The sequence below is a fragment of the Dermochelys coriacea genome, chromosome 4, assembly GCF_009764565.3.
Source record: "Dermochelys coriacea isolate rDerCor1 chromosome 4, rDerCor1.pri.v4, whole genome shotgun sequence".
NCBI lineage: Eukaryota > Metazoa > Chordata > Testudines > Dermochelyidae > Dermochelys > Dermochelys coriacea.
The window spans coordinates 20631083-20645952 of NC_050071.1; the positions used below are offsets into that span (position 1 = coordinate 20631083).

The 14870-nt window shown below is 40.8% G+C and overlaps 1 protein-coding gene across 2 annotated transcripts; it reads left to right on the forward strand.

Moving 5' to 3' along the window:
- Positions 1–1797: 1797 nt before the first annotated feature.
- LOC119854951 (dentin sialophosphoprotein-like) lies at positions 1798–9749 on the forward strand. 2 transcript variants are annotated; one of them, XM_038400241.2, is made up of 3 exons: positions 1798–1950; positions 7340–7408; positions 8791–9749. In XM_038400241.2, the coding sequence occupies exons 1-3, from the start codon at positions 1834–1836 to the stop codon at positions 9679–9681; spliced, it is 1077 nt and encodes a 358-aa protein (XP_038256169.1). In that variant the 5' UTR covers positions 1798–1833; the 3' UTR covers positions 9682–9749. The 2 variants fall into 2 exon arrangements, with proteins under 2 accessions (XP_038256169.1, XP_043369406.1); XM_043513471.1 differs by lacking the exon at positions 1798–1950 and adding an exon at positions 3617–3664.
- Positions 9750–14870: the final 5121 nt, after the last annotated feature.

A 14870-nucleotide genomic window follows, 5' to 3' on the forward strand; every position in this document is an offset into this window, starting at 1 on the left:
CACCAGTAGCCTCTGGCAGCACAAGCAGTTCTTCTAGACCTCCACAGGGCTTGCTCTCAGGCACACACCAACCCCCCAAGTCCTCGGTGTCCAGTCTCTTATCCACTAGACATTCACAGAATTACCAGGCCCACTGTTCCCAAAGGAACAGCAAACACCAGCTTGTAAGATTCAGCTCAGGACCAGAACTTAGCTTAACACCACAGCACTGAGCTATATTTAGAGTGAAACAAGGATAAGTTTATTGTCAAAGAACAGAGATTCAAGAGATAGTGAGTAAGAATATTGGTTACATATAAAACAAAATCATACCACGCTTTCTAGAGACTAAACTTAACTAACAAGTGAAGCTTCTTTAGACAGGAGGTTGTCTCACCCAAAGTTCTCTCCAGCCAAACCTGGTTGAGACCCCTTCTTTCATGAAGCAAACACACTCTGTTTACTTCCTAGGTGAAGGATGGCAGAATGCCTGTTTTGTCCCCCCCAAATATAACAGAGCAAACCTTTGATGTGCACCTCAAGATAGGGTCCGCCTATCAGGTTGCTTCTTCCAGTTACCTTTCTCTCTCTCTGATGTATTTACAATCCTTCAGTAGCATCCAGTTTAGACTGGTGAGAGGAGACCCATTTGTACCATGCAGTACCTAACTTACTTGCAAACAGCCAGATAGCTAAACAGTTCTTGTCTGACAGAAAACCAGTTTTTCACTTTGGCTGGTGACCAGTCTCTCGTTGCAGACCTAAAGAACATAATGTTCAGTATATATATAACTCCTTGTATAACATCCATCCATACGTTTTGCTATGATGACATTGGCTTTTATTTGAGGCTCCACATGGCACTTTTTGGTGAACTATAACGTACATACAGGAACCCTGTAACCCGTATGCATCCCCTTGGCTCCAAGAGATCTCGTCATGTGCTCTTGATCATATAGATCATCATGTACACACATACCTCCTTATTGTTACTTCCTCCTTTCAACTCACGCCACCTTCTTTGTCTGTTTCTTGCACCAGTTGCATCCTGTTATATAGATTATGAGTTGTTAGGGACAAAGAATTTCTTCCTGTACAATGCCTAGTGCAGTGAGGTTCTAAACCTTGACTGGGACCCCAAAGTGCCACTATAATATGAAGAAATGGCACATATGTATCAGTAAATTTCCCAAATTGTTACAGCTTGCTGGTTGCTTGCACTAAAATAAAGTTATATAGTGAAACTATTTTTTGCATAGCATCTTTCATACAAACTTTATTCCAAAATTATGTAGAAAGTTAGACATAGCAGCAGCAAGTATAAATAAGGAAAGGAGGTGTGTTTTCAGAGGATTTTTGAAAATAAAAGAGACAATGAAGGAGGCAGAGGTGCAGGAAGGATCACATCACTAGCACTCAGAAAGTGGCTATTAAGGGGAAGATTAAAAGATAACTCAGCAGGATTAAGAGTGTCAGAAAAATTTTACCTTTCATTTACAAGCGTGGATAGCTCACAGAAAAATATAGATAAAAAAGTGTCACATAATCATAATGCCAGGAAATAATGTGGTGTGTGTGTGTATATATATCTTCAAGAAAAATATACTTAACTTGTATTTCACATAGGTCTTTCTATAATGGAGATTTTAATTAACTGGAAAGTAGCCTAAAAGTTTCAAGAACAAAAGGGCAAGTAAATACATCTCAGATTCTATTGTGGGAGATTAGTGGGGTTTAGTTTAAGACTTTGTGAAGACATACTTAAGTTACTGTGTTACAATTGGTTGTTTGGAAGCTTGAACAGAGTTTAAATTACTTCGAGGTATCAGATTAGGCTCATATGCCTAGGGGCTGATGCACAAAGAACATAAATGCTATAATATTGGCAGATTCTTTTTCAGAAGTTCTTTAGAAAATATCCCTAAAAAGTGTTACTTTCTGCTAGATTCTTTACTGCAGTGCTCCAACAAGGTATGTGGGTAGCTTTAAAATAGGTTTTCTGGAAAAATTCAAGTTGAAGTTTGATTTCATGAAATATAAATGCCAAGAAATGTATCTAGGATGTTTTGTTTAAATCTTGTTTAAGCTTATAGTGTGTTATTTTGTATATGTGTATGATGGTCACACATAAAATGATATTGCCACTGGAGAAAGCAGCTCTTTTTGGTGATACAATCCCTTTCTCATTCATCAGACATATAGGGTTAAGATATGCAATCTGCACAGTGCCCTGTGTAGGGAGCAGGGAGAAGCCACACCACAGTGGGAGGAGCACTGACAAATTGTACCTCAGATTGCACAGTCTTTCCTGGGACTGCTTAGATTTCATAGTGGCTGAGCAGTCTGCATTACCCACAATAATGGCTCAGTGCATGGGGAGAAGGCAGCCATGACCCAGCCCTCCCTGTTTAATTTGCTTCCCAGAGGGAGCAGGTGATTGACCCCTTGCATGGTTCCCTCTGTGCACTGGCATAAGGGCTGATCACAGTCTGGTACACAATGGCGAGTATTTTTAAGGATGTTCTTTTCACTAACTTCTGCAAGAGTTAAAAACACTAAAGGCCCAGCCTGCAGGGTCTGCAGTTGCTGGCTGTGGACTCTTCCATTTTTCCCCTCACCTCAGCACCCACACAGAGTTAGAGCAGGAAAACACTGGGTTTTGTGGGCTTGTATTACTTTAGGCTTTAGCCACATCATCTGATTCTGTGGCTCTCCCTTCAGCACTTGGGCATCCAGTATAAGGGACGCACATTTTAGAAATGATTTGAGCTGGATGACCCTGGGTGCAAAAAAATTCGGAGGTACTTGATTTTCCTAAATTATACCCCTGCTCCATACAAACCACTGATACAGGTCCTTTGACGCTTGAAGTGAGAATCCGATCCAGAAGTAATTACATTTCCAACTCAAATATTCTGACCTTGGTTTCTTCCAGAAGGTGATCGGAACCAGCTCCCTTTGGGCCAGTTCAGATCTCCTCTAGATGCTCCCAGCACCCTTTCATAAATTCCTCAACAATACTAATAAGAGAGAGCTGGCTTGATTGGCACCTACAGTAGGACATTAACATTATCATCCTTCACTCAGTGGCAACCCACAGAGCCATAATGGCCTTTACCAAGTGGAGGAGGGCATTCACTCAACTCTGGTAATCTCATAGACAGCCAGGCCAAGACCATCTGATGTATAGGTTGTTGGTTTAGCTCTTTTGTTAGAGCAAGGAGTACTTTTTTCAGCCACATAAGGAAAGTTTCTCTCTCTCCTGAATTGGGCAGTAATACCTGTGAGGTGAGGAGTCTCCATTATTATGAGTTTTCTACCTCCCTATGGTTTTCCACAACTTGGACCCTGTGTTAATGAGAAAATATATAATATGGTTTGGCCCATTTCAGTGCTGAATCGCTTGGCCAGCCACAAAACAAAGATCGGCAAACTGATGCGGCTTTTTTGTTCTCAGGTGGCACATAAGGCCTGAGACCTTGTCTTGATAATTGAAGCCTACATTTGTATACTTAGTGCTGTATCCACAGAGAACAAAATCAGTTGACTATAGAATTACAGTAGTAGATGCCAGATGTTCCCACTGCAAATAAAGCCTTTTGACAATATACGTTAATTCGGCAGACTGGCTGTCCTTCTGAGATTGTAAAACTCATGTGAGGTTAACATCCTGTCAATGTTAAAGGTAAGAAAGGTCACACAGACCCCAGACATTGTAGTTAAAGAGGAGAATTATACATATCATAAGGAGGCCGGTGCTTCCCAAAGATATTTTTTTTAAATGCATTTTCTTCTCAAAAGGCTTAGTGAGACTAGCACATGAGAAACAAAGAGGATTTGCCTGAGACTTCTGGGAAACAGCCTGCTACTTTCCAAACAGAGCTCTCACACTAATTCCACTAATGCCTCACAAAAAAAAAAAAGACATAACAGAATAGCAGTCGTCACATGCAGAGTCCATTTTTAACTATACTTCTGCTCCACCTGTGAATTATGTGGTGGATGTGGCTATGTAACTGTGATGCCTTGTTTTGTGTGCACTGCACCTTTAAATTTCTAGGAACTTTGTCTGTGTGTAGCAACAGCCATTTAGATCTCACAGTTGCTGCAGCCTCTTCAGATATCACACTCTCTTTCTCTCATACACACACACACACAGAGAGTTCTCTCCCACAGAGACATTACTTTTGTTCCTCTTTATTGTTGTTTTAGATTAAGGAAAACAAAATAATTGAGACTGAAAGTATATAACTGGTCTGTGGGAAAACATGGAAAACCACAAGTTACATATGTGACAGATTTGGAGCTGCCTGTAATAATTTATGAATACTATATCTTGACTGGGTTATGATAATGTGTATTGTCAGTCTAGTTTGAATTAATCCAATGGCAGGATTGTCGGGAAACGCACATGGGCTGAGGTGGGGTGCTGGGTCCTGATATACACTTCTCTACAAACACTAGAGAAAAGACAAGAGCTATTCATTTTGATGCCCTGGCTTGAGCACCTGCGGAGCTCACCAAACCGGTTTGTAAATTGAAGCCTAGGAAGAGAGAACTGAAACTTGGATGGATTAAAAAAAAAAAGCGACTCTTTTTCTTTCTGGTGTAGTTATTTTTAGGGAACAGATAGGCCAGATCCCCAGAGATTAAGGGTCTGGGATAAAACTGACCTGCTAGGACTCTAGGTAAAACTGACATGCATAAACAGACATTCTGTTGTTTTAAAAATCCATTTCTTTTATGTTACGCTTTGTTCTTATTGTTAAGATGAATCTTTGTTTTAAGAAGCCTGTTTTGGGTTACTGGATTCACTGCTGGTCACAAGCTGCTAAAGAGAAGATTTTCAGGACTGACCCCAGTCAGACCTGCTGAGTAAGCACAGTAAATACACAGAATAAGGAACCTTATGGTCTGATTCAAGAGTGGGAGAACTGTGGAATTCCACCTTGAGAGAGGTGAAGGAATGAGACCTGAGACAGAGAGACCAAAGAAAAGGGGTCAGAGGTGCAGCTAGCCCTGCAACTGTGACAACATTGCTGCAGGATGACAAGTGAAACGTCTGCTTCGCTTCTTCTTTTTACCAGTAAAGACTGGTCCTGATCTCAAAACTGAGACCAAACTCATAAAAAAGCAGGAGGAGCTGGTCCCAGGCAGGCCAGTTGGGCATTGTTTGCCACTTTTGTCAGCATCCCTGTGCAAACCTGGTGTAGTAAGACAAAAAGAAGAAAGCAACAGTGGGAAAAGAACCCAATCCACAGAAAATAATAATACTCACTTTCCAATGCCACTAGCCTGCATGATGAAGAAAACACTGTTCTGCATCAACTGAAATTAGACACAGTCATTATAACTGAGACCTAAGCTGCACATTGGAAAACAGTTCAAACTGGAAGTGGGGTAGATATGTGGAGCTTCCTCCTTGTTCCAATCGGAATCTAAATGCACTTTACTTAGTCCAAACATTCTGATAATAAACATAAACCTCAGCCTAGCTCCAGGTTTCAGAGTGGCAGCCGTGTTAGTCTGTAGTCGCAAAAAGAAAAGGAGGACTTGTGGCACCTTAGAGACTAACAAATTTATTTGAGCATAAGCTTTCGTGAGCTACAGCCACCGGTTGTCACCGAGTCCCCGGGCGATGCTCTGGAACTGCTCCCTACGAAGCCAGTCAGGACTCTGGGGAAGTGTCCTTTCTGTGAGCAGGACACACAGCTCACACAGCTTCCACCTTCCTGGGTCTGACCTTGGAGCATTCAGCATCCTCTCTGCCCCTCCGTGCACTTCCCACAGCAAGTCCGCCCAGGCAGGGTCCTGGGGAAGCCAGAGGGTCCTGCACCCCAACTCCGCAGTCAGACGAGACTCTCAGCCAGCCAGTAAAACAGGTTTATCAGATGACAGGAACATGGTCTAACACAGAGCTTGTAAGTGCAGAGAACAGGACCCCTCAGCGGGGTCCATTTTGGGGGGCAGTGAGCTAGACAACCATGTCTGCTCTTCACTCCATGTCCCCAACCAGCCCTAACTGCCTCCCCCTCCAGCCCCTCCTCCTCTGGGCTTTGTCCCTTTCCTGGGCCAGGAGGTCACCTGATTCCTTTGTTCTCCAACCCTTTAGCTCTCACCTTGCAGGGGGGAAGGGCCCAGGCCATCAGTTGCCAGGAAACAGGGTGTTGGCCATTCTCTGTGTCCAGACCCCTGCACATACCTGTCCTCTAGGGCTCTGCAACGATCATACACCCTTATCCCACCACTTAGATACTTAAGAACTGCTTAGGGGAAACTGAGGCACCCCCACAATAGTCAGAGGAAACATTAAGAACAGTCCCGCTTCGTCACATCTCTTCCCCCTTCGAGACCGAACTGAACAGGGTCACTTTAGCCGGTGACCTTGGGAAGTTCGAAGCCACCAACATTCCCATGGATGCCCCAGCATCTCTCTTGTTTCTTGGTGGGAGTTACACCAGGCCCTTCCAGTTTCACGCCCACCCTATGGCCCAGATCCCTGTGCAGACCCAGGAGGGGTGAGGCTGGCTGGTCATTGGGGTTCTTCAGGATACCAGCTGCAAGACCCTGTTGGGGAGTGACTGTGTCTCTTTGAATGAAGTGAGCTGTAGCTCACGAAAGCTTATGCTCAAATAAATTTGTTAGTCTCTAAGGTGCCACAAGTCCTCCTTTTCTTTTTGTGTCTCTTTAGGACAGAATCCAGGCCGGGATCCTGTAACTGCCGAGGGTTTGAATTTGAATCCAGGGAACCAATCAGTGGAGAGGGAAATGGTCAGTGAAAATGCAGATGACCTGGCTGGCAGCGGGGAGGAGCTGCTAGGCTCAGGCTACCTGCCTGCCTGTAACCAGACCTCTGGGGCTGGGTGGGACAGAGAGATGCTCCCTGCCCACTTGCACACTGGAGAGGGGGCTCACGCTGGCTCTGATGCAGTGTGGAAAGCAGCGAGCTCGCTGCCTACCCCCACTGGGACAGCAAGGGCAGCGCTGAGCACAGTGGGAGCTGAGACCCCAGCTGTGGGGGGGGAGGGGAGACAGAGGCAGGGCAGGGTATAGGTCCCATTATCTTCCATCAAGAGAACCACTTCCTCTAAATTGAGGCCCACGTCAACAAGCCACAGCTGGTCCAACGAGCCAGCAGGACTCAGTCAGCCTCTCCCTGTAAGGTCCCAACACGTGCTTGTAGGGTGAGTGAAAAGGAGAGCTCTGCCACTCTGTTATAGCAATGAATAATTCAGCCAGCTCTATTAAAACACACGGTTGACAAAGTGCCCATCTGTGCTGATCAAATATTATTGCTCTATTATATTGTGAAATACTCATGGGCATTGGTAAGAAATAACATACTTTCCATTTCTTGCAGGGAGTAGTTCCAAGCATGAATACTCTGCTTCTGTTTATGAGTGTTCTAGGTATATCCTTTGCTTCTCCAGTAAGTATGACCCCCCCGCCCCCGCTCCCACCCCGGCAAGCATCAAACACTATCAGAGTTACTGGTATCATCCAGTGATTTGCATCTTTGTGTATGCCAGGTGCTTCATTGGCCCTTATATTAACTTAGCTGCCACTGAAATCAATGAGAGTTGGCGATTACAAGGACTTCATGATCTAGTTATAAATGGTCATCCATTCATTACTTAATTGACTGTATTATGCTTCCCTTTTGTACACTGTAGCAAAATTATTATTTATGGTTCTGCCTAATACTCTTAAATAACATAACAAATCTGGTGCAGCTTGCAAAATATAAACAGAGCAACTTTTTTTCTTGATCTGATCCTACTGTTCAAAGAGACAATTTAAAATTATCTGAATTTTTTTATCTGACTGGTGCACATTTTAAAATTTGCATTCATAATGACTTTTGATGCTTTGTTTTACTAACATCTCCTCTTTGCAAAAATATGTGCATAGCAAATCAATTGATGCTTTTCTCCATCTCTAACTATACATCAATTTAACTTTCCAATTTTGAAACATAAGCCCGTAATCAAGCTGTTCCTCTTGAGGCAATAGCAGAGTCTGCTAGAAGGAAGAGATTGTGTTACAAATCTGGTCAAAGGTTTACCTGGACTTGTTACAATATCCAAGTCTTCTACCTGTCTTTTAAAAGGGGCAGGTTTCATTACCTTTTAGCTAAACTATTTCTTTTGAGAGTCTTAGGTATTGTGCAAATTGCACTGCATTTCCTCAGCCTTCAGAAAATGAGACACAATCCTGCAATCCTTACCCAGGGAAAGCTGGAAAAGGACAACAGGATCAGGCTTATGAGGCCAGATTCTGATCTCTGCTACACTGCTGTAAATCTATTTTCACTTTAATTTGAAGCAAAAATAAATAGTTAGTGCTTTCAATGTGCCTAATGTATTAGTGAAATTGCAAATTATTTAAATTGTTGTCAACAGGATTAGATGTTTTGCTCAACTGTAAGAGAAGTCCATTTTGCCCATAGCTTAATGCTGGCTACTGCAAGTAAATTGAAGTCACACAGGCTCCAGTTCAGCAAAATGCTGCAAAACACTCAAACGTGTGCTTAAGTCCCATTAAAGTCAGTTGGATTTAAATATGTTTCAGTATTTTGTTGAACAGGGGTGGACTTGCTGAATCAGGGCTAAAGAGAAGATATAGATTGTCACCAAACACTGGTAACACAGGTGACTATTACATTTCCAACAGAGGAAATGGTAATTAATTTGTATTTTTAAGTGGATTTTTTCTTTAGTCCTCCGTTACTTTAGTACATTATGTAAGATATTCTATTCCTTCATTGTGCTTTAGAAACATAATATAGTTTGGACTGTGTCCTCTTGACAGATCAAAGGAAGTATAAATTTGCTTGGAAGTGGCTATGCGGAAAATGTTGCCAATGTTAATGCCATTAATGCAAACAAAGAAATCTTAAGCAATGGCTCTGGGAATGCTGGGAGGAACCAACAGAATGGCGAGAATGAAAACAATGGGCACCCAGAAGGAGCAAAATTCAGTAATTATACAAGAGGACCCAATCAAACTGGGGAGGTGTCTGCAATTGATATTAACAATCCCCAGGGGGCTTATAAGGACAAATCCAATAATCAACCAGCCCCTGAGGACCTTGATAATACCCAGGAAACACAAAACATTGATCAAAATGCTGAGCTCTGCACAGGGAAAGGAATTAACCATCCTCATTTAGACCTACATGTGAACACAAACCACACCAGTGAACAGAATCCATCTGAACATTTGCCAGGGAAAAACAGCATTTATGGTTTAGCATGGGCAGAAGAGGGTTTTGCACCTGAGGATACAGAGCTCTCCACTGACAAACAAGATGTCATAGAAGCCCACAGTGACAGTGGCTTTAATGTAGAGGGAAAGGATGAGGATATGGATAATAGCCGCCATCATTCTGACAGCTGTTCTTTTAATGATGAAGGCATGCAAAGGGTTGATCCAGGTAATGCTGGCGATAGTGGTGACTCTAACTCTAGTGAGCAGGAAGAAAGCAATGATGACTCTGAGCAACCCACTCCAAAACACTGCAAGAGTATTCCCAGTGAATCAAAGAGTTCAAGTATATCTGGTCATGAGAATACTAGTGCCTCCAATGATTCTGTCAGCCATAGTGCCGCTAGTGCCTTCAGCGACCCCAGTGCCTCAAGTGACTCCAATAATTCCAGTGAATCCAGCAGCTCCAGTGAATCCAATGAAACAAGACAGTAGAGTTCAATAAGTCAATAGTGACATTCCAAAGGCATCAGATACTAGTCGCCCGAAAAACAGAGAAAAAGGCAATAACCTACAAACAGGTGAAAATAAATCAGTGAAAATAATTCTGATGATTCAAGTAACTAAAACTAAATTGGTAAATGGTAAACAACCACAACTGAAAAGACACCCTGCCAATAGTATCCCCAAATAAGTACTGTAGATCTCTAAAGGACTCTACTTAATTTGCTTTGGTGGTTGCATAATTTCATTAGTGTTAAAGCTTTTCATAATAAAAGAGAATATTGTGTTGCATGAACAAGCATATTTGCCTTCTCCATTTGCAGCCTGTGGTTCAAATTCTCTTTTCACTGACACCTGTGCAACCCCTGTGACTTGGGTGTCACTTGGAGATGAATTTGTTTCAAATTCAAATTGTTCCAGAATGTTTCAATGACATTGTGTAACGGTGCCTTGTAGCTTAGCACTGCAGAATCTTAGCGTAATGTAATATTTCAAATTTTCTTTACACATTTGTAATTTCTTAATCAGAGCTACAAGAAAGATTGTTGTTTACCATGCTGTGTCAAAGACATTTCCTACTGCTGCCTTGTATCACTGTTATCTGTAATCTGTTCATTCTCTCCAGCTATTTTCAGCCTCATCTATTTACTATAATACTATAACTTCCCAGGGTGATGTGCATTAGAAAGAAAGGGGTGGTTTGGCAGAATATGTGAATTTAGCTGGTAGCACCAGTCCAGTCTCTACTGAGTCTATCACATCACAGAAAGCACATGTGGCAATAAGTGATACCCTTGTTGGCATAAAGACGACAACTTTCTCTGCTGTAGTTGGCCCCTATACATCATAATTGAGTCATATTAGTGGAGCAATGTTGGTGGGACTGTACTACTGAGGTGGCTGAGGGAGTTTGGTCTCCAATATAATAGTTCTCCATAGTCCTATTACAGATAGTCTTACAAATGATGTTTAACTAAACGTATAGGCAGTTAGATCTTGGAGAAAGGTGTGTTCTTACATTGTCTTGCCATTCTTTTTTAGAAGTTGTGAGTATTACCAGTAAAATTGGTTTCCTTTAATGGACTCTTGCTGATTAAACAATTACTTAGGTGCACAGATGCTGTCTTCAGGATATACCCCCACAAAGAAACAGAAATCACTACAAGGTCAGGAAAACTCACATCCAAAGCTATCAATCTGGCATCTTTACAAACAGCTACCACAGACATCAGTGCGAATTGAGGATGCTCAGCACCTCTGGAAATCAGGCCAGTGGTCCCTGCCCCAAAAGCCTTACAATCTAATTAGACATCAGGCAGACAGTCACTGACAGACAATTTGTGACAGTAACAAACAACTGAGGTAAAAGGCAGGACGGAAAGAAAAGAGTGAAAGGAACAGGATCACATGCACATGTACTCCTTGGCAGGTCCATTAAAGTTAATTTGGTTATGGTAAATTAACTCATTTCCTGTAGTCATTTCTATAAATGATGGGGGAGATTGTGATTGTCTTATTCACACAGGTGAGCAGTTCTTCATGGGACTTCAGTGAAACTCCTCATATGAGTAACTGCTTGTTACATAATTGAACTGGATTTAATTCTATGGCCTATGCTATATAGGATATCAGACTTAGATAATCACAACCTTAAAATGCATGAGGCTGTGACAATATATAACAGCTCAGGATCAGCCCCTTATGAATTTGAGTAAGGGGTTCACAATCTGGCCCTATATTTGTTCAGACCATCATGAAAAAGGTGAAAGACCCATAGCATATATTAAAAAAAACGATTATAATAAACAAACCATCCTCTCTCACTTTCATGAGTGCTTGTTTGTTTTTCTTTTCTTTTCTGATTTTTGGAATTGTGGTTCCCTTTCAGAATAGATCTCGGGTGTGGAAACACAACCATATAACAGAGCCAGTGGATTAAGGCTGTCAAAATGACAATCACTGCCTTCACCTGCCATGAGACACAGAGAACAAAAATTCATTCTTCTTTCACCATGCTACAAAAAATAATAATTAAAACTCTACATACAAACTGTGTCCCCAAAAGGGATACCCTAGATTTAGCTTTCAAAAGCTTTGTCAATTAAAAAAATACCAGGCCACTTCTCTGCCAAGTTTATCAATTCCAGACACTAACCAGCCCATTTATAGCACTGGTAATAATTTTCAGCCACCGTTCAGGCACCAAACATTGAGATTACTGGAGAGATCAGCTGCCACGAAAATAAAGCATGGGGCCCTTTGGGTGTTGCTGACTCCAGTTTCAGAGTAGCAGCAACCTCTGAGTGGTGTGACCCCTCCGCTCTCCCCTCAAAACTAACAGGGTTGGTTTTGGAAAGCAATGATTGACTATGGTTTGGTTTCATATAGCAGTAATCCAGCAAGCTTCATGTTCCTTCTTTGTGCAACATGAAGGACATGCCTCCAAAGAAGCATCTTGGGTATTTTTTTTCCCACTTCCCTCCCTAATTTTCTCACTAAAATGTTTCATCAGCAAAAAGACAATGTATTTATAAATAAGAAAACAGAAAAGGAAAAATACAGTTTAAATTCATGTATACTGTGGCATGAACATGCCTGGATATTATTTTAAAATATATCTTTATACTTTCTTACTCCCGTAAACGTTTTTCTAGTTTTACATTTATGTTTTCTATTGCTAGGATTATTCACCTTAGTAAATCACCAAATGGGGTTTCAAAGGTGGGCAAGTGTTTGGAGAAGAGAAAATGAACTCTCACTATTAATAGGGGAGAATCACTTCTAATTTGAATCTTGTGATATCTATGTACTGCACACTCAAAGGAGGGAGCAGGGTTTGGATTTTTAGAACCACTCAACACTGATCTAACTCTGCTCCCATTAAAGTCAATGTAAGCTGTTGGTTTTTTTTTTACTTCAATGGGAACAAAGTTAGGCCAACACCAAGCACTCAAAAATCCCACTCTGTGTTTTTATGATGTCTGTTAACTAATGATGGGCAAGGATATGGTAACAATTTTTATTAGGGATCCCCTTCTGATCTATAATACTTCACATGAATTATCCCATTGTTACTGATTATCTTTTATACTACCCAGGCTTATGCAGTATACCTAATATTTCATCAATAAATTACTGTTAGATCTGGTGAAGTTAATCATTGTTAATAACATGCACTAACAAATTTAGTCCTCTTTAATGTTTATAAATTCTTTACAAACCAATTTTGATATTCTGCTATGTTATTTATAAATATTCACCCAGATGGTTTAGATAAACAATTGTTCACTTAAAAGTTTTTCCACAAATTATTCAATTTAACTATTTGTTGTTCATGATAGATCACCTAAATGACATAGTATTGTTTCTGCTCCCTGACTGGTTGAGAAACATTTTAAACAGGAGAACAAATAATATTCTTGTTCACATATGAATACTCTTGTCTGCATGCAAATATAATAATACTATTCATAATAAGGGCAGCCAATCCCCAAACACAGGTGTGAAGAAAAATACCATCAAATAAATGTTTGCAAATTGTGAACAATAAGGGACACTAACAACTGTGCAGAATTCAGAGTATTTGTGAAACCTGTTTTGCAGTATTTGGTCAGTTCTAAAAATGAAACCTGCAGGGAAAACTGGAGAAGTAGAATGATGCATTACACTTCACTATACTAACTTTACTAGGGGTTGTTCCTCTTTCATTTCCTAGCCAATGAGATACACTTATAGAGCCAGAGGTGTTAAGTGTGACTCCCACTGTCTCTTAGATGCAGAATGTACAATAGGCACTTGGTTGGCATTTAGCCCTGGTGTGAATTATTAAAGACAATTACTTGGTTTTTAGTGTGAGTTTAGAATCTCCAGACAATTTGCTCTGAGCCCAGAATAAGCTGTATCTAAAATGGAAGAGGGTAGTTAAGCTATTAGTTTTTATTTTAGATATATCAATGCTCTCTCGCTGGTCTATAACTGATACACTAACACATAACCCATAAAAATTTGTAGTGATGGAGCTGAGGATACTAATTTTGAATGCCACTGATGCCACCAATATACAGTTGGCAGCTGTCTATGGTGCATGCATGTTTGTGGCCATGGATCATTGCATACTGTGGGAAGTCTGCTCTTTCTAATGATCGCTTCATCAGTGTCTTAGCCATGCTTAAAGGAGAATGCCTTGGATGATAAGGAATAACTGAGCAACAGGGCATTATTTCTGACCTGGAGGATTTAAGGGGAGACGTTCAAATGCTACAGTGCAAGGAGAAGATCCAAAATCATATCTGCGAGGACTAAGAAAAAACTCTTCATATCAGCTATACACAGTCTCAGAAAGAAGTTCATACTCTTCTACGTTTCCATTCTGTGTTACTCATGTATAAGATTTTATATTTCATTCTGCATTTCTCATATATAAGATTTTGCATAGCAATGGGACTATCTGTCAACACAAACATCCAGATTCAGATTCCAAACCCATCCAAGTTTGGATCAAATAATCAATTGTGCTTAAATTTTTGAAACTTTCACGATTCATGAAAATTTTCCCAAACACCCAGTGGCTAGCTGAATCCGCACAAATAACATTTATGGCCAGAGCTGGTGTGATAGTGGGGGGAAAACAGCACCCCAAAACCCACTGAAGAATATTTTCACAAACTAAAAGTGCTGATGAGTATTTTAAGGATAAAGTCATTAATGGTTGTGAGGTGCTTAGTATTAAATTGAGGGGGACAGATACAGAATTAGAACTGATTATTTGTACTGGAAGTGCTTTATTCCGTTATTTCCCTGTTTCAAGGTTTCAGTCACCTACTTAGGGAGCAGAAACAATCCTATGCAACTTAAGTGACCAACCCCAACTAATGTCTATTGAACAGCAAATAATCTTACCAACATCCCAAAAGCAATACATTTTCTTCCAAACTATTTAGCAAATAGGTATGAACAATTAATACATTTAAAAGAAAATTAGGATGAGTGCACAAACAATTTAGTAAAATTGTTAAAATTGTTATTGTCAAAATAAAAAGACCAAGTTTGTAACAAATATGCTTCATGACAAATAGAGCAACGTTAAACATGAGGCCACTAGTCACAGTACGCAGAACCTGGTGTTTTGGAACCATACTGTGTCACTGATTTTCATTCAGAACTTGCACTGAAATCAGTAA

Bases quoted from the DNA above. Each gene is read 5' to 3' on its own strand.
- LOC119854951 (XM_038400241.2), top strand. From the start codon at position 1,834: ATGCACAAAGAACATAAATGCTATAATATTGGCAGATTCTTTTTCAGA. The intron at 1,951-7,339 runs GTATGTGGGTAG...CATTTCTTGCAG, and splicing joins TACTGCAGTGCTCCAACAAG to GGAGTAGTTCCAAGCATGAA. The intron at 7,409-8,790 runs GTAAGTATGACC...TCCTCTTGACAG, and splicing joins GTATATCCTTTGCTTCTCCA to ATCAAAGGAAGTATAAATTT.